At 34.0% G+C, this 19607-nt stretch overlaps 1 protein-coding gene and 1 pseudogene across 6 annotated transcripts; one reads left to right on the top strand and one right to left on the bottom strand.

The window, feature by feature from the left end:
- Nucleotides 1-1957: 1957 nt before the first annotated feature.
- On the bottom strand, nucleotides 1958-4025 carry LOC148782117 (protein FAR1-RELATED SEQUENCE 5-like; annotated as a pseudogene).
- Nucleotides 4026-8747: 4722 nt separating this feature from the next.
- LOC18434235 (nudix hydrolase 20, chloroplastic) lies at nucleotides 8748-17704 on the top strand. Of its 6 annotated transcripts, none has more exons than XM_088868049.1 (9): nucleotides 8748-9035; nucleotides 9751-9815; nucleotides 10220-10392; nucleotides 10608-10688; nucleotides 11890-12015; nucleotides 13131-13210; nucleotides 14261-14376; nucleotides 16357-16477; nucleotides 17407-17704. In XM_088868049.1, exons 3-9 carry the CDS (start codon nucleotides 10375-10377, stop codon nucleotides 17474-17476), a joined length of 612 nt encoding a protein of 203 aa, XP_088724175.1. In that variant the 5' UTR covers nucleotides 8748-9035; nucleotides 9751-9815; nucleotides 10220-10374; the 3' UTR covers nucleotides 17477-17704. The 6 variants fall into 6 exon arrangements, with proteins under 6 accessions (XP_088724175.1, XP_006844373.3, XP_088724177.1 ...); XM_006844310.4 differs by having other exon boundaries at nucleotides 10220-10406; XM_088868051.1 differs by lacking the exon at nucleotides 11890-12015.
- The last annotated feature ends 1903 nt before the right edge of the window (nucleotides 17705-19607 follow it).

The following is a 19607-nucleotide window of genomic DNA, read 5'->3' as shown; positions in this document are numbered from 1 at the left end:
GAATTAGTGGTGTTGCTTGCTATCAATGGCACCTCAGCAAAGCCTTTGTTCCGTCTTTGACCCTGAAAAACTGGTTTTCCGACACCCATTGCCAGAACTTGAATCAGAGGATGATCTCTGGGGGCCATTTGGGCTTCAACTAATAGTGGGCCTGGTCCTCAAGAGTCTCAGAGCGACATGCATATAATGAAAGAGTGAGAGGAGATAGAAGATGAATCAAAGCTGCCTTCTCCTTCAATGCATGCTTCCACCATAATCCAAGGTGCCCTGTATTTTTATAGCAACAAAAGCCCTATTTTTTTTATAGCAACAAAAGACTAAACTTTTTAATGGAAGTTCGTGAATATGCCTAAGCTTCTTGGGTTTTTTTCGCTTCCTCTCTCTCTAAATTTCTTTCCCTTGGGAAAAGCTTGAAGAACAATATCCATCTAGCTTCTCTTGTTCTGTAAATTACTTTTGTCCAATAATTTACAAGAATCCTTAGTAAATGAAAAAATCACTTGATGCGTTTGACTGGTTTAAATGTACTTCTAATGTCTACAGCTTCTATATAGCTTTGCCTCTCCAAGGGAGCACTTAACCTAGAGCATATTGGTTAGAGTTGAAGGTTGAAGTGTTGTTTTATTTCAATTTGTTTTTTGTTTTCATTCATTACAATAGATTTTCACTACAACTTATTCTTGAATTACAAATCAATGGTTGGAAAGTACTTAGGATCAATTGCAGTGATTTTATAACTCAAAAAATACGTTATTTTATAATCAATTATTGTTGCTTCTGCTGCCATTTTTGCAATAGAAAAATTACCGATACATTCGTGTTTTGATGACATTTTATTCATCTCTATTACTCTAAACTGTATCTAAATATGTGCTCATGTCTAGAAAATGTTTGGATAGAATTTAGATTAATTAACATGAGCAATTCACACGAAAATTAAATTTATTTTACTGTTATTTTTGTATCAGAAAAGATAGCAGCCTTTTTTTTTATTTTGATCAAAAGCAGTCATCAAAAGCTAAGGGAAAGAAATTATGAGGCTACAGCCTCCTGCTCAATTATTGGTTTCATGTGTATCAATCAAAGACTTTTAGACTAGTAGTTATCAATTGGAATTCATTTGCAGACTTCTACATTGCTCAATCTGTTGAATGAATTATCATTAAAAACTTGAACTTATTATGTTTGAAATTATGTGGCAGGGAATAGCAAGGCAGCTTCTTAGGGAAGCTGCCAAGGTGACATCTAAGAAAAGAAGTTGATGAGAATAGGTGTGCACATTTGATTGCAACTATACAAGAAAAGGCAAATGAGCTTGTTTCTTGTCCAATGCTTGTAATGGTTTGCGAGGAAGTAGTGGAGACTTTGTCCAACATGAACCACCCAGATGGAAACTGTCCACTGTGTTTGTATCCTTTGGTTCCTGAAGTTACAGAATAACATTATGTTCCCTTCATGAAGCTGATGTCTTGTTATCATTGCTTTCACAGTCAATACATTATTAGGTAGTGGAAGTGGCTCCAAGAGGAAAACAGAACCAGAACATTGTCAAGTTTCTTCTCAAAGACATCTTCACCTCTTTCTATAGATTTGGAGGGAGAGGGAATGATTCAGGAGAAAGCTCATAACCACTTGTAGTTGAAACTCACAATGTGGGGAGATAATGAAGAATAGAGCTCAAAGAGCCGCGCTTACGAGGGACAAGCTTAATGGGCTTGGCTCAAGTGTAGATATTGGATTCATGAATATTGCAAACTCCGGCGAGAGAATGAACAGAGCTCATAGAGCCCAGAAGTGGAACTCGAAGATGAATGGAAGACTTGATAAGAAAGGAATTGATTTCCAATGAGTGAATTCAATGAATATTTTCCTTGGCCATCATCGAAATCAGATGGCATCACCCATACATGTTTCTTTTTACTTCATATCTTTGCAACTTTGGTGGCAATCATTTGATTCATTTGATCTTCTGATTAATACGACCCATGTAATCTACTGTTTCCAAGACAGTTGCATCGGCAAGAGTCATTGTATCGCATAGCAACTGTCTCGTTCTACACAATTCATTGTGTAGAATAGCCAAGGATTCATGCAAATCAACTTGCATTGTATGACCATGTCCATCTATTACACACCCGTCCTCGGCATTTTTTGTCCATCGCTTCAAGATGTAACAAGGTGGGATTTTAAAAATATTTTCATTCTAAGAACAATTAAAAGGTGTCTACAAATTAATCCAGCAAACTCAAACAGTTGACAACTACATGTTGCTTTGATTTCAGGTACATGCTATGTAACAAAGACTACCCTTTTCTCTTCGTCATATTTTAAGACTTTAAATAAAATGATTTCTCCATCATTCTCTTATTCAATCACAACATACTCAATACTGTGACACAATTCCTCTTGGAAAATTTCAAACATTGCTTTGGTATAAATGCATGTTGCTTCTTTCATCATTGGAAAGTAAGTCTTCAAAACCCAATATTTGTGAATTGTTTCAAAGTTCACATCTCTCTCATTTCTAAACCGACTCTCTAATGCAAGTGTATAATTCTCAACAAAAACTTTTAGAGTGCTTTTTGCATTTACATAGCCATCAAAAAATGAATTTATACTCTCACTACGTTGGGTTATAGACATCTGACATCTCTGCAAAAAGGTGTTGCGCATGAATCCCGGAACCTGTTGCTCACGATGCCATGCATTTTGATTAGCCATTTATTCTCTCTTAAATTGTAGCGATCAATAATTGTTTGCCAACATGATTCAAACTCTTGTATTGCCTCAGAATTATGGATGCACTTGTGAAAATCATCACTAAAACTTTTTCCATGTTCTGCATATACATGAGACAACTTCTCTGGCACTTTCTTCAAAATGTGCCATAAGCAAAGACGATGGAGAGTATTTGGAAATACTTGGTTGATGGCTGCTCCCATAGCAAGATCTTGATCAGTAATTATTGAAGTTGGATGATGACCAGACATTGCTTCAAGCCATGTCTTAAAAAGGCAAACAAATGACTCTTCACTTTCATCAACTAATAAAGTACAACCAAATAACACAGATTGACGATGGTGATTTGCTTCGATAAATGGCGCAAAAGGCATTCGATACTTGTTTGTCAAATAAGTTGTGTCAAACACATCAAAATCCCCAAAAAATTGATAGTTCATCCTTGATCTAGCATCGGCCCAAAATATTCTAGTCAAATGTCCATTCTCATCTACTTGCATTGTATAGAAAATGGAGGATTCTCAAGTTGCATATTTCTAAAGTATTCAAGGACAAGTTGAATATCTCTTTTTTTAAATGATGTGATTTCGATAGTGACGATCAATGAATGCAAGATTGTCACTTCCACCCACTTCTTTGCTAAGCACAAACATTATAAGGCACATAAATAATCCTACACTGGTGTATGTGTCTATAATATGTTCTGCCGTGTTGGTCATCTTCTTATGTGATCGTAGATATTGAACTTCCCCGGGCTTCGCTAGCAAATAGTTGTGATCTTTTATGAACTTCCTAATGACCCATTTTCCACTCTCAATTTTCTTCACTATCATCATTGCCTTACACCCTTCTCGAGTATATGCACGTGGTCTTTAACTCTATTTTCATTATCTATATATTTCTTCTCTCGAAAATCCTTGTTTTGAACAAACAAATCGTATAGCATTAGCAATTCCACCATGCGTATAATAAAGGCTACTGACACGCAAGCTAAAGCCTACCTGCCTAGCATATTCATTATATAACTCCTTCGTAGATTCCTGATATTCAAATTCCATTCTTTCAAATGGTTCAAACTCCAAAATTTCTTCAGAGTCAATTACGACTTTTACCATGGAATTTTCTATCATTCTAGCATCGTCATTGATATAATGAGAAGCTTCCACCATATTTTCAACTGTATACTCATCCTCACCTACAATAGGAGGAATGACCCTAGAATTCATCTCATTGTAACTGACAACATCATTGGTGAGGGTATGACTCTGATCTTTGTCAATATCCATGACAATATGTATGCAATAATAACCTATAAAAAAAACATCATTCCCATGAGGACTTTGCAATTTTTAAATTTTTCGAACACGATAAAAAATTCCTAAGAAAATAATGGGGAGCTTAAAAAATTTAGGAGTTTCGCAATGATGGGAGAAAATAAAACAAATCAACTTCATGCACAAACCATAAAAGAAATTCGCCAAAAAATTTACAAATATCCAATAAATGCATTGAAGGATCCAAAATATAACTTGGCAGAACTACCGATTTGTCAGGATGCTTATGAAAAATCGCTAAAAAATAACATTTGAATTTCATTGCAGCAATATTTTTAGGTTAAACTCACCAAGAACATTGTACAAGTTCCTGGAAATCTCTAAGCCTTGACACAAAACATATACCTTTGAATAGTTGCATGCCATTAAACTCATTATACAAAAGAAGACACCCCCAAAAACATTCAATAAACATTAAAAAATCATACTTCTCAAAAATTCTGACGATAACTCATAATTTTTGGGGATTTTTCTCAAAAATCCTCTCAAAATCGTGATATTCCAGTGTGTCAAGTTTTTAGCTTAAATTTAAAAGATATCAAGTCATAGTTCCATCCCATTAAAACAACTCATTCTTCAAAAGAAACTCAAACAAAGTAGTTCAGAACATTGCTCACCAGTCATCCCTACATAAATAAATGAAATCAAAGTATCAAATCCCAAACCTAGAATAAAACAACAGAACATTGCTCACCAGCCATCTCTACCTAAATAAATGAAATCAAAGAACAAATGCCCACCATCTGCATTATTTATTGATTCAAGAATTGCAAAAATACAAGAAAACTATAGAAAATTCGCTCCTTCTACACCAAAAGCCCTAATTTGGCTATACACCGAAATCGCATGAACTGCTCATCATCAGAGTTTATGGAACTTCTGAGTTTGCTGGGAAAATCATACATTCTACAATGAGTGGAAAAATCGCACCTTCTGAGTTTGATTTGGCTATTTGGAACTTCTGAGTTCGTTGGAAAAATCACACCTTCTACAATGAGTGGAACAATCGCACCTTCTGAGTTTGGAACTTCTAACTTTGCTTGACTATTTGGAACTCTGAGTTTTGGGAGCAATGAGAGAGATGGAGGAAGAAAATGAGTAAAGAAAGAAGAGAGAGAAAGTTTGGAGAGGGAAGAAGAGAGAAAGAGAGGATTATAGGAGATGACGGTACAAATAGAAGTGGAGAAGGCAAGAGAGAGGCAACAGTAAGGAGAGAAGAGCGGGAGATAGAGGCGGTCAAATGAGATTTGGGTTTTAATCTCACCCGTTGGATTCAACATAATCCCATAGCCAAATATTGGCCAACACACCGTCTCATTATATTAAGATACAACGGTTGCATCATATCATTTCTTATATATATATATATATATATATAGGCATTTACAAATGCCTACAGGTGAAGTTCTACAGTACTTCACATACACCTCATCACATGGTCACAGTTATCCGATAGTATTCGAATTTTTATAATTATTATACTAATCATATTTATCTAAAATTTAGGGCATATCTATATATGATCAAGTCTCACCAAAACAAAATATTAAAAAATAATAAACATAAAATAAAATGATGAAATTACCCCTAAAACTTTATAGGGGTATTTTGCATAATTTTTATCATTCAAATTATTTGTTTTATATTTTATTGATGTGCATCTCACTAAAGCGCACACATCTACCAAATTTCAGATCATTATGACTTGTAAAAAATAAACACTATTAGATATCTGTGACAGTGTGATGAACTTTGAACGGTGATAAAGTCGTAAGTGAAGTACTGTAAAACTTCACCTATATGTGTTTTGTAGTGTTTTCCTATATATATATATATATATATATATATATATATATATATATATATATATATATATATATATATATATATATGTGTGTGTGTGTGTGTGTGGCAAGCTTTCTATGTTTCTTGTACAATATAAAACTTCTATACTTCTCTCTATCCAACCGTCTATTCTAAACGGACAGCTTAGATGACCCCCTATTACAATGTCACCCTCTATAGTATTTTATTTTAAATTTTTTTATACAAAATATTTTGGCACCAAAATTTGGGCGTCCAATCCTCTCTTGAACTCGAACCTATAAAAGACATAAAAACGTATTTATAATAACATGCCCCTAAAAATTTCAAGGGTATTTTGATCATTGTATTTCATCAAAATAATTTTTAAGTATTTTATTTAGGTGTACCCATTTAGGTGATGGAACGTATCAAAATTTATATTAATATAATTAGTAGAAATAAAATACTCTGAAGTGCCAGATCTAGATTAAATAGTTAGTGACTCACTTGATCTAAATTGGATGGCTGGATGAAGGGGAAAATATATATCTTTTATGTTGTAGGGGATATATATATATATATATATATATATATATATATATATATATATATATATATATATATATATATATATATATATATATATATATATTGGCTTCTCTGGAAGTCGAGACGATCGATTTGAAGATTTTTACGTATCAAAACAACCTCTTCTACTGATTTTTGATGTGCACCTTAATTTAATTGTTTAAGGCCTCACCTTTATGTAAACTTTTTTTTCTTTTAATTAATTGGCTCAGGCCAAGGCAGGACAAATAATGAATGTTACCCTCGATTGTTCATGGTTAGGAAACAGGACACTTTACCCATTGATCTTTTTGTTGAGGGTTCCAAACTTTGAATATTGAAGGATAATGCAGTCAATTTGCCTAAATTAAGCAGCTAAACAAAATGATGGTTTTATCCTTACTTATTTAGGGCACTATGAGCATGTTTTTAGTATTTAAATCTCATCTTCCGGGTTTAAAGATTTACAAATGAAGGTTACTTACATCATTTGGCTTAGGTCAAAACAAGACATAGTAAATGAACCCTTGGTTGTTAGGGCTTAGAAAACCAAAACTTTTTTTTTTTTTTCATTGGATATATATGTTTTAACTTTGAACATGGGAGGATACTACAGTCAATTACCTTGAATTAAGTAGCTGAGAAAAATAATTGTTTTACCCATACTTGTTTAGGGCAATAACTATGAACTTACTTTTTTTCATAGGAGGTTCTGGTGCTGGGTACCTTCATTTGAATTAAGTGCCTTAAGTAAAATGCCTATTTTACCCCTGCTTGTTCAAAGTGAGGAACTTTGTAGTCTCTTTTTTCATTGGAAATCCTTGTTTAAGTACTTAACTCTAAAATATATATATATATATATATATATATATATATATATATATATATATATATATATATATATATATATATATATATATATATATATATTTATGTCATTTAGATAAGGCCACTTAAGCATAAAAAATTACTATAATGTCCTTACTTGTTTAGGGTTTCTAATTTGGAAGGGGCACAATTTAGGATTTTTAAAGAAGTATCTAAGCGAAAGGAATATTTTTTTAAATAACCACGAATGCTCAGTTAGTTTATTTGAACACCTTAAGTAAGGCTAAATTGGTGATATAACTAACTTATGTTTTCATGGGATTATTTTTTTATATTTTTATATTATTTTTTAAATTTTATTTATTATACATCAAATTTTGGTGATTCATGGTCGTACTAAGGGTATGGCCCTTAATAGAGTAGAGTGACAAAACAATATTCGTATAACCCATCCCAAATAATTGGGATTAAGCTTGGATGATGATGATAATAGTGATGATTCATCAAATTTTGATACCCTAGGCGTGTAATAGTAGTATCGAGTGATTTTGTTTAGGTTTCAGTTTTGATGAGTATTCATCTGTTCATGTGCATCACCCCTCCAAAATCCATCGTGGATCCAAAATTTGAAGGTCTACCAATTTGAACCATTGTTATCACAAACATGAAAAAACATTAAAACTAAAATAAAATAAATACTATTTAGTAGCGACACCAAATTGTTCGGAAAAGACTTTGATAATGATGATTATTATTATATCAAAATTAGTTAATCTTTACCTCAAAACATATCGCAACTTGCAATTATGGTATCGAAAAAACTTCCAAAAATAGTATGGTTGTGAAAAAAAAAAAAGGATTTCAAGCTCGAAAAATAGTATATATTGTAACAATTAGCCATGCCATCTATTCACGCTCAAATACTTAAAGGTGTGGTTTGTATAAGGTTACAACCTTAAATAATCCAATTAAGGTGCACCTCCAAATTTTATCATATGTAATTTTAGTATAATTTTTTTTTAAGATTATCAGAAAATCTATTTTAATTTCTAATTAAAACAAATTAAACTTCAAAAATGGTTAAAAACAAGTAGATCTATAAACATTTAAAATTTTTGAAAATGGACGGTCTAGATAATGTGCTGCAAGATGCATTATTTTTGGAATTCAAAATCTTTTTTATTTTTCATTTTCATACATCTCAATGTCGAGATATCAATCAGGGAGTTTTTCAACATTAAAACAACTTTTAAATTTTTGAGGTGCATTTTAACTCTACATTTTAAGGTTGCAACCTTAAATAAACTTTTTTCAATGCTTAATTCTGAATTTCTGATCAAAACACCCGTTATTTACAGTGATTACCGTATTTAACGGCCGGTATGTCCTGTCATAACGTAATAGGTGGGTAACGTTATGACGGCCGTTATGTAAACCATGCTTATAAAACACTCGGGGCTTTTCTTAACATTTGGCTGTAAATTTTGGCGGCTAATGGCTCACTCGACCCTCTTCAATTCCTTCTTTCCTCTCACTCAACCATGGCTCAGGAGCTTCTCTCTTGATAATGGTTTCTCTCTCAAGATGGGTTTCTCTCTCAAGACCTCTTGGTCCAGAAGTTTCTCTCTCAAGACCATGTTGAAAGGTGAGAGCTTTACATGGGACCAAGTTCTTGGGATTGCCATTGCAGAAGATGAAGCACAGCAGCTTTCAGGGCTCAATGGCTACCTCGACAAGGTTCGAATCTGTAATCGTCGATATGTAAGTCTTTGGAGAACCCCACAATTTATTTTCAGAAATTTTCACAATTAATTAGCGCACCATTCTCTCTCTCTATAACTCGTGCATATGCAATTGTATGCAAAAATCCATCATTTATTTTTGTTATTTTGATATTTAAATCTCTTTTTTTAATTAAAAATTAAGCCCACGATTTGGTCTCTCTCTGTACGATTAAACTAACAGTTTTTGTATATACTTGGTGATTAAACTCATTAAATTTCTTCGAAATGTTTTTTGAGAATTGTTTTTTCGGATAAAGTCCTGGAAAATATTTATTTTCTAGATAGGTTTCAGTAGTGTGGTCTACCTGATGCTTGAGGGACCCTTTGAAATTTGATGGGAGTCAATTTTCTTGAGAAATACTGGTTTTCAGGAGAGTCTCTCTCTCTCTCTCTCTCTCTCTCTCTCTCTCTCTCTCTCTCTCTCTCTCTCTCTCTCTCTCACACACACACACACACACACACTTTGTTCTAGATAACCCTTTTACATTTTCCATGCCCTGTTTCTTCTATGTATTGACAATCAAATCTCTTCCGAATACTTCTCTGAAGTAAATGCATTCTAGGACGAGATATCATGGTTTCTTGTCTTTCTTTTCAACCATCTCATGGACAGTAATATTTGAAATCATTGTGCAATCTGAAATTGAATCAAACTCCTGATCCCTGATAGCATTTCATGCGTTTAATTGTAGGAAGCGAGGTCTATGTTCATGCCTTTCATTCTAGAGGATGAGATTGTTGGATATGTTCATCCTGGGTAAGATTGTTGATCTGAATTCATATACATTACTATATGAGGGGGTATTACATTCTTTTATTTTGATATTCATATATTATTTATCTATAACATATACTCATTTATGTTGGTTTATATATCCCAGTCACAATTTGTTCAGTTTTGAGCATTCTTTTCTTTACCCCAGGGCATTTGAATTCATGAAACATGCTAAATTTTATGTCCTCCAGAATGATGGGACTAAGTTTTTGTTGATCAGAGAAACAAATTACAAAGATTTAAAGTTGGGGTAACAAGTCACCATTGATTTCATGTGTAGCTTTAACTGAGGAATTATTAGTAAACAGGAATGTCCTTTAAAGTGATTTATCTCTAGTTTATTGCTCACGTGTCATTTACTTGATGTGCATATTGGTCTACGGCAGCTTTGTGGAGCATCTGAGAAAGTTTCCAAATGTGTTTACCCTAACAAAGGATCGCGGTTATGGTGACCATGGTGCTGATTTTCTCACTTTACATCCATCACTGGTATCACCAACAGATAGAACAGAAGCAGTAGGAGATGCAATAACATGCTTAGATGAGGGAATCATTCCAGGTATACGGAATGAGGTATTTCTTAGAGTTACCAAGTCCTGTATTTGTTTTCATCTGCTGAATATGTTTAGTTATGTACCAAACAATCATGTTAACTTCAAAGTTGTGGATGAGGATGGTGAAATACCCAGAACTGAAGTTCATAGGGGATAGTGTTAATTAGTTAAGTATGTTATCAATGAGTCAATCACTGCTTCCAATGTTTTTTTTTGTCAGCTCTACCCTGTGACTTCGTCATATGGAAAACCAGTGTTCTTCTCATTGGAACGTGCTGCGGCTCCTTACTTTGGTATCAAGGTTTGTTCATCGTAAAAGCCATAAGATGAAACTTTGCCCTGTAACTTCAATTCTACAAGATGGCTTTAGGAGCAACTTGTAATAGTAGAGGGGTTGGAAGTAGTTTTCTCAAAATTCATATATTTATGCAATTTTATTTTTAATGTGGCTGACATTTTCATGTACAAATGGAAGCTGATTTGCTTTTATGAGGCTGCAATATGCATAAATGGAGACTAGGTTTGGGAGGAAAGAAACAGATTCAAGCTATGTCCTCTTCAATGCATAAATGGAGACTAGGCGGTCAAGGCAGGCTCAAGGCGGTGCCTAGGCAGCCTGGGTGCCCACCTAGTGCCATCCCTTAAAAAAATAAAAAATAAAAATAATAATTCAAATCCACCCCAACAAAAATAAGGCTTGGTATTGCCCTTCTCTCTCTCTCTCTCTCTCTCTCTCTCTCTCTCTCTCTCTCTCTCTCAGGTCCATGCAGCTCTCTCTACTTATAAGAACAAGAATAAGAAGATGGCTTCCAAGGGTTCGTTGCACGTCCTCTCTCTCTCTCTCTCACACACACACGCACAAAGATATACATGGACCCATATGCTCCCTCTTTACATGTAAGAAGAAGATAAGCTCCAAGTGTTTGACGCAAGGTCCCTCTTTCTCATAGACTCTCTCTCTCTCAACATATCCTCCAAGTTTTCGAGACCTCTCTCTCACAAATACAAATCCAAAAGAAAAAAAGAGGATGATCTTTAAGAATTTTATGCAAGACCTCACACACACATATGTGCACATGCACATACACACACATATTCAGAAAACACACTCGCACACAAAACAACATATGGCCCCCAACCCCTTCCCTTAGGGCTGCCCAGGTATGTGGGCGCCCTCCTAGGCGGCTGCACCCGCCTTCTTGAACATTGGTCGTCTTTGAGTCAGATGTGCCAATGTCTGCAGGTCACAACTAGACAACTGCATCTAAATATTGCCACCATTATGACTATTAGGCATAACTTTTTCATTTTTTTTCCCCAACCAGTAACAGTAAATACTTGTCATTTTATACCATCTTATCTGGAAAGCCAGTGTAAGCATTGTGGCTGTGTGGCCATTTGAAATGATGTTCTTTGTATGTATCAATATAAAAATTTGAACATGACAAAATATCTGGAACCACTGATTTCATATTTTCTTGTGTGTTTTCTGTCTTTGGCAGGCATATGGTGTGCATATGAATGGTTACGTTAATAAAAATGGAGAGAAACATCTTTGGATAGGAAAGAGGAGTAATTCAAAACCCACTTATCCAGGGATGCTTGATCATCTTGTTGCTGGGGGATTGGTATTGAACATATTTTGAGCTATACTGCAGTTCCTCTAGAACCTTCGTCAGGAAACCTGAATTTTCATGAAGATTCTTATTTGTTAACAAAACAAGCTATTGACAATTCCCTTGTTGAGTCTCTGGCATTCAAATTTTGTTTGCTTGCAATATTTTTCATGTTCACTTGCTTAGTTTCTTTTGTTTATAGCTGTTTTTGTATGTTGTTCTTATTTTGTAACAGAGGGCATGTTTCTATCGATTGTGTTTCTTACAATCATAGCGTTGTCAGTTGAGTTCACAATACAGAATATGAAAAAAAAAAAAAAAAAAAAGAGGCTCTCAAGCAAAACCATTAAATACAAGTACACAAAGAACATACAAATAATGCATACTAATAAGTCACCAACACAACTTGGTTTCCAATGTGCCACACATCAGTCTTTCTATGCATTATGCACTACATTCTTTTTGTCATAATTATTAGTCTTCTTTGCAGTTGATTAGATTTCCAATTTCTTCTTACTTGAAGATAGCTGTTAGAATATAAAGTGAAAGAAAAGGAGCTTCTGGTAACACAAAAAGCCAGTTCTGAAGACTCAAATTTCCACTGAGGAATTTCAGTCCAAGTGTTTGCTCAACCCAACACCTAGAATTGTAAGAAATCCCCAACTAGAATTCTAAGATCTCAACTCTTGCCCTCCCTTATGGTATAACCGATACATGTAATATTTAGATGCTTATCAAATACAGATACTGTCCCATAATTGACAATTGATTACCCATAGTGCAACAGCTTTAAATATGAAACATTGAAATGTGTAATGCCAAAGACAGATTGCATGGTTAGTGTTTTTCTTTAATAAGCATCTCTTGATTTTGAACCCAAATGGCTTTCCAGTTAGTGATTATATCATTTGTGCTGTCTTTTTCTTTTGTGGAAGGTTATTACCTCTGGATTGAATGTTGGTTGTTCTTCTGTGATTTGCTTCATTCTATTTGTGGACTCCAAAGTTCTGCATGGTTGATTTCTTTATTGCTCTCTGTTAATGGATCGAATTTGTTCTTGGAATTATGGAAATAGCAGAAAAATCGGATTACGATCTGCATCTAATGCATGATGGTTGGATTTGCAGCCATATGGAATTTCTTGCAAAGAGAATATTTTGAAGGAATGCAAGGAGGAAGCAGGAATTCCAATAACTATATCTGATACGTATGCTTTTCTTTCTTAAGATACTCCTTATGTTTGAATTAGGGCCTTGCTAAAATTTTAAGAGAGTATTGAATTCTCACTGAGTAGAGAAACCCTTTGATTGTGCCATATATGCATTCAAGTACATAAACAAAATTGCCTCAAGTACAATATGGTAGGATGCAAGAAATAAACCAATTACTTCTCACCATGTGCTCTACAATGAGACTAATTGCAGTATGCAACAACATTTTGTGTTCATTCTAACACTTGGCAATCTTAACATCTCCCCACTGTCATTCATGATAGATCGAGGCCATCATTTGATCTTGAATCTAGCCTCGTCTTCAACTAATATATTGAAATTTTTGGAGAGAAGATGATTTTCATTGACTAGAGAATAAACCATATAGTTACATGATAGGGGACAAGTTATAGAAGTCTTTGCACATCTTTCAGTTAGGAGTTTCACATCTCTATGTTGTTGTTGTTCTTGTTTTTCTTTTTGGCTATTATATTATCCACCTTAAGACTATGTTTCATGAGAAACTCTGATACTGGAAATTTTTTAAACATTCTTTGTCGCGTAGTGTATTATGGAGCTGTTTCTCTGAATTATGTATTGAGTGTGTATGATACGCTCCTGTAGGGGGATAGCATACATCTACTCCCTCATCTGAAGATCTACTTGGGAGGATTTTTCAATCTGAAATTTTGGAATTCAGCTAACAATCTCTAGAAGATTATTCACAAAAGAAAAAACTTTGAATATTGAATTTTCTACCACTTAGATCTCACCCTATAAAATCGGTTGGTCTCTATTCAATCTTGCGACATTATTTCTTCAAGTGCATAGAGGGTGCAATTAGGAAATTTTTTTATTGAGGTCAATATATGGGTTGAATAGGTTAATCTTCAAAAATTGGGGCCCTAAAATTAATCCTACATGGGTTTTCCCCAAGGAGTAGATGGACAGTATACTCCCAAGGGAGTATAATATCTTTTGGGTTATGTATTTGACATCTTGTTTGTGATTATATTTTGAATTGCTGAGGTGATTCACTTTTACAGGGTCGTCCCAGCTGGAGCTGTTTCTTATATGGAGATTGATGGACTTAGGTACAAGAGAGATGTTCTATTTTGCTTTGATTTGCAACTCCCTGATGGTTTCATTCCTGCTAATGAGGGTGAGTTTTTTAAAACAGATGGATGCAGTTTCTAGTGTAATATTGTTTAAAATCTGTAGTGGGTACCATCGACTCATTTCTGTATGCCTCCATCTTGTTTAGAATTGTATAGAACTTTGTAACTATAGCAGAATTCTAATATAGTCATTAAATATTAGCTTGTCCAAGCTTTGGAAATTGGCTCCCTAGACTATGAAATCGAGAAACTTTAGGTTATTCCAGGGTTGAAATTCTAGGAAAGCACAGATCTTACCAGCTAAATTTGTGTGCAACTCAGGCCATATGCAGCACATTATGCGGATTTCAAATTTGAATACCAAAAGTGTAAGCAAGAAGCAAAGTTTTTCATCTTTTTTAATTTTGGATAATGAGCGATCCTGATTGAGAAGATTAAGTGATCAGATTACTCTTTTGGTCCTTTGATAATAATTTTCTCATTTTGAAAGAGAGCGGGTTTTACGTTGATAATGCCGAAAAAGAAAAGATCAAACTCAAACCTGAATCTGCACTGCTGAATATGTATGATTGAATCAAAGCTCCACGAGTCTGTCTCCAACCTACCAAGTCCAGAAGCAAACCCTCGGGAACTGGCCTTGTCTCTCCAGTTCCCAGTATTTTAATATTAATATTTTTAGGAACTTGCGGAGTCTCTAACAGAAACCTAGCTGTGTCTGTCAGACCTGCCTTTGGCTCGGGAGCCTAGCTAGTCCTAACCCAAGTCCTTGCTTTAAACCTCTACCTCTGATGTAGGAAGCTATGGATTATTTTCTGCCATCATTCACCATGTTTAAATCTATAACTACTCAGTAACTTTCAACGAAGTTTGTCATTATCCTCCAGCAAACATAAGACTTCAACTTGGAAGGGAAGTGATAAGGGATTCTATTTGGGTCTGATTTGTGAAGGATACAATTTCCTGGTCAGTTAGGATGATATAGAACACAAGTACTAGACATCTGAGGCCAGTACGAAGGGAAAAGTTGGACTTCGAGAGGTGGAGTCCAAGACAGTTTATGCACTGGATCAAGGTTTGTAGTAGGTATCCTATGGTGTAACTAGAAATACAAAAAAGATACAAGAAAGAGTATTTAGACCTGAGAGCTACTGTGTAGAGTTTACTTTTATTTTAAGCTTGCTCCACATCTTCCATTGTGGATGAATCCTCTGGAATAAAACTATTGCCCTTATGTGCGCCAATGAATCTATAAAATTTGGGCAACTGTATAATTAACATCATGTGGAAATTAGGTAATTTTTTATTTCAAGCAGTTGATTATGAAATAGAGAAAATACATATTTCTATTGGATGTTTCTGTAAGCCAAGTCAAATTGATTTTGTAAAACATGGAAATGATATTTTTATAGGGAAAAGTACATCAGAAGCTCTTTTTTTTTTTTGGTGTCAGTGGGAAGAGGGCCCCTACCCTTGGTAGGATATGAGCCTAGGACATAGCATTGCAAATTGTCAAATGCTAACCAATTAAGCCCAGGCTCTTTTCCTACATAAGAATCTCAATAATTGTGGAAAACCATAGTCCATTGCTACATCACTGTTCAGCGAAGTGACGGATGGTTGAGGAGATATACTGGGACCCTCCGAACAGAACAAGAGTCCACTGGTGGGTCTCACTATCTCTCAATCAGTCCATTTCATTGAACAGTAATGAAGAAAGATTCGGAACCACCAATACCTTAGGTCATTCGATTTTGATATGCTTTGTCTATTTTTATATCATCCGATTCCTTGAAATAGATGCTTTGCTTCAAGGCCTGTTTTGGATGGGGTTTATTTACTAAATGTCTCTTGTGACCGTTATGTTGCTTCTGAAACCTGTTCTTTAAGGCTTTTATTTTTCTTCTTCTTAGTCTTCTTTTTTTTTCTTTTTTTTTTTATGAGAAGGAATACTATTCTTTTCATTTTAGTGTGATGTCATTTAAGCCTTATTTATTTAGCTCTTCTCATATGAATATGCATGGCAGATGGCGAGGTTGAAAGCTTTAAGTTATTCCCAGTGCCCCAAGTCGCCAATATTATTCGGAGAACAGAATTTTTCAAGCCAAATTGCTCGCTTGTTATCATTGATTTCCTATTTCGTCATGGGTATTGGTTCCTTGGCCTTTACATTTATTTATAGAATTCCTTTTGTTGCTCTTGACATGAATGCATGGATTAAGATTTCAACAAATTATGATGTCCATTCATTCCCCAAACTCAAGATACGCGGCCTTGTTCCTCTGCTTTGTCTCCTATAGCAATAGCCTGAGAATAAGAGTTGTCAATGTACAGTGTCATGTAAACATTAATCATCGGAAAAAGCAAAAAATAAAAAATTAAAATTAAAATACTGTATCCTCATGTTTCTATCATGGGATATGCAGTCAAGGGACCTTCATCACTGGTTATGCGCTTGCATATGAGCTACGAAATAGATAATCCTTCTTTGCCTCTTTATGGCTGGATGTTTTAGCTTTACTCCATTCATACTGGGCAAAGATTTGTAATAAACAAACTAAAAAAATTATGACAATATGAAAAGACATTAAGGGAATGCAAACTTTAAGGTGATTAATTCCAAAATTGCATATACCAAGAAGAAAAAGCGGGTTCTCCCTTGTGAGTTGTATTAAATCCCCATTAATATATTTGAACACTTCATAAAAAAATAGATCCCATACCTAGCTATCTATCTATCTATGTAAGTATATATATATAGGGCATTTGATCAAAAAGTGTTCTGATGGAACCGTTTCACTATAATATATTGCAACGAAGTGTTGGCTTAGTTTTTTATGTATATAATATTTTGTCATCGAAGTGTATATTTTAGAATACCAATGCACCTTGTTAAAGTTATGTAAAAGTTTTCGAAGTGTAATGGAGATGTCTAGTGCTCCACTTTATGAAGGAGCACTGCTTAACTGTTTATTAGTATGATCACAATGGGGTCTACTTCTGATCCTACATTGTGTATTTTCTTCGCAAATGTCCTACTTGAGAAGAAGTACGAATTTATGTTTTTTGCATGACAGGTATATAAGTCCAGATGAGCAGGGATATCTTCAACTGCTTCAGGGCTTGAGGAGTGGAGACTGCTCCTGATTCTTCTTTCTTGTTTTTTTTTTCTTTTGGGGGTGCGGGGGGATGTAAGATATGCAGCTTAATGTGCAAGTATGTAATGGTTGCAAACATCTTTCGGTTTTGAGGCAATTGGTGTTGGCATCATTTTATACTCTCAATGTATAATTTACCTAATTATTTATTAATAGGGAAAGGGGCTGGGGTCGTGGTGGTAGCACCCTCGTATTTCAGTCACCACATTGTGGTTTCTATTCTATTCCCACTGACACCACTGCAATAATACTTTCAAAAAATTTGAAAAAACTGTAATGGTTTGTCTTTCCCATTGAATTATATATATATATATATATATATTATTTATCTAATCGATTAGGTTTTTTCACTTTGTTTGGGTTTCTTCTTTGTTTTATCTTGTTTAATTGTTCTTTGTTTATAAAATTATGGTTTTTTATTCTAGGAAAGGTTTCTATACTTCCCTTATAGAAGATTTATACCTCCCCTACCATCCTGCTGTCCAATTTTGATCAAGAGAGTCACTCACCGTTTGATCTTAGATCTGATGTTTCAAAGTATTTTATTTTTATTTTATTTTTATTTTATTTTTATTTTTTTTATACAAATTGTATGAATATGAAATTTGGTATGGACCAATGGTTTAAAAAACGGATCGGTGACCCGGATCGGGCTTCCAAAAAACCGATCCGGATCGGCGAATTGGCGATTCGGATCGGGAATCGGGTGAATCGGTCATAATAAAGTTTAAAAAAAATTCGAAAAAATTATTAAAATTCATTTTAAATATTGTTTTTTAGGAATTCAATAAAAAATGAGGGTACTCCATTAAGAATTTTCATGTTTTTGAATGAATATGCGAATATTGATATGTTCTTTCTCTGCATGAACCGTCATTCAGCATTTAATTTACAGTATTTCGTGCTCATCCCTACACTGTTGCTGTTGGGACTCGATATGTGAATAATATGGCTGAGATAGGGTGGCTTCAGAATCATCATCTCTCTCATTTTCTCTTTGAATAATATGGATTAAAAAAAAATTAACAAATTTTCAAAAAAATCGATCATGGATAAAAAAAAAAATCACAAATTTTCAAAAAATTCTATCATGGATTACAAAAAAAAATTCGATCATGGATTAAAAAAAAAAAAATCACAAATTTTCAAAAAATTCAATCATGGATTACATAAAATTTGATCATGGATTACATAAAATTCGATCATGGATTACATAAAATTCGATCATGGATTACATAAAATTTGATCATGGATTACAAAAAAAAACAAACAAAAAAAAAAAAAAAACAAAAAAAGAAAAAAACACTTCGATCATGGATTACAAAAAATTCAATCATGGATTACAAAAAACTCTATCATGGGTTACAAAAAAAGCAAAAAACAAAAAATTCAATCATGGATTACAAAAAAAAAAACAAACATTTCGATCATGGATTACAAAAAAAAAACAAACATTTCGATCATGTATTACAAAACATTCGATCATGGATTACAAAAAATTCTATCATGGGTTGCAAAAAAAACAAAAAAAACAAAAAAATCGATCATGGATTACAAGAAAAGAAAACAAACATTTCGATCATGGATTACAAAAAATTCTATTATGGGTTGCAAAAAACCAAAAAATTCGATCATGGATTACAAAAAAACAAAAACAATTCGATCATGGATTACAAAAAAAGCGATCAAATATTACAAAAAAATCTATCATGGATTACAAAAAAAAAAAAAAAAAAATAAAAATAAAAATAAAAATAAAAAAAAATAAAAAAAAATTCCGTACGGACTCGCCGATTCATTGTTCGGACTAGTCGATTCCGTACAGTGAATCGGCGATTCACTGTACAGAATCGTCCGATTCTCTCTAGAACCGGACGATTTCCGAATTTTTAGGCGATCCGGTCCCGTTTTCACGATTTCCGAGTCGAACCGGGCGAGTCCGGTTCGACTCGACGTTTTTTAAAACACTGGTATGGACCATCTTCTCATTGAGGCGCATCTATAAAAATATTAAAAATAATTTTCGATAAAATATAATGATCAAAATACCCTTTAAAAATTTTAAGGATATTATGGTCAATTTATTTTATTAGAAATATTTTTTTATAGTGTGAGTTTAA

This window comes from Amborella trichopoda, chromosome 5 (genome assembly GCF_054954075.1).
Source record: "Amborella trichopoda isolate Santa Cruz 75 chromosome 5, AtrichopodaSantaCruz75HAP2 v2.0, whole genome shotgun sequence".
NCBI classification, from domain to species: Eukaryota; Viridiplantae; Streptophyta; class Magnoliopsida; order Amborellales; family Amborellaceae; genus Amborella; species Amborella trichopoda.
The sequence above is the reverse complement of the archived record's forward strand: the minus strand, read 5'-3'. Positions and strand labels throughout refer to the sequence as shown.

What these genes read in the sequence shown, in the direction of transcription:
- LOC18434235 (XM_006844310.4), top strand. Translation starts at nt 8,769, where the DNA reads ATGGCTCACTCGACCCTCTTCAATTCCTTCTTTCCTCTCACTCAACCA. An exon ending in TTTCATTCCTGCTAATGAGG is followed by an intron (nt 14,377 to 16,356) that starts GTGAGTTTTTTA and finishes TATGCATGGCAG; the next exon opens with ATGGCGAGGTTGAAAGCTTT. An exon ending in GATTTCCTATTTCGTCATGG is followed by an intron (nt 16,478 to 17,406) that starts GTATTGGTTCCT and finishes TTTGCATGACAG; the next exon opens with GTATATAAGTCCAGATGAGC.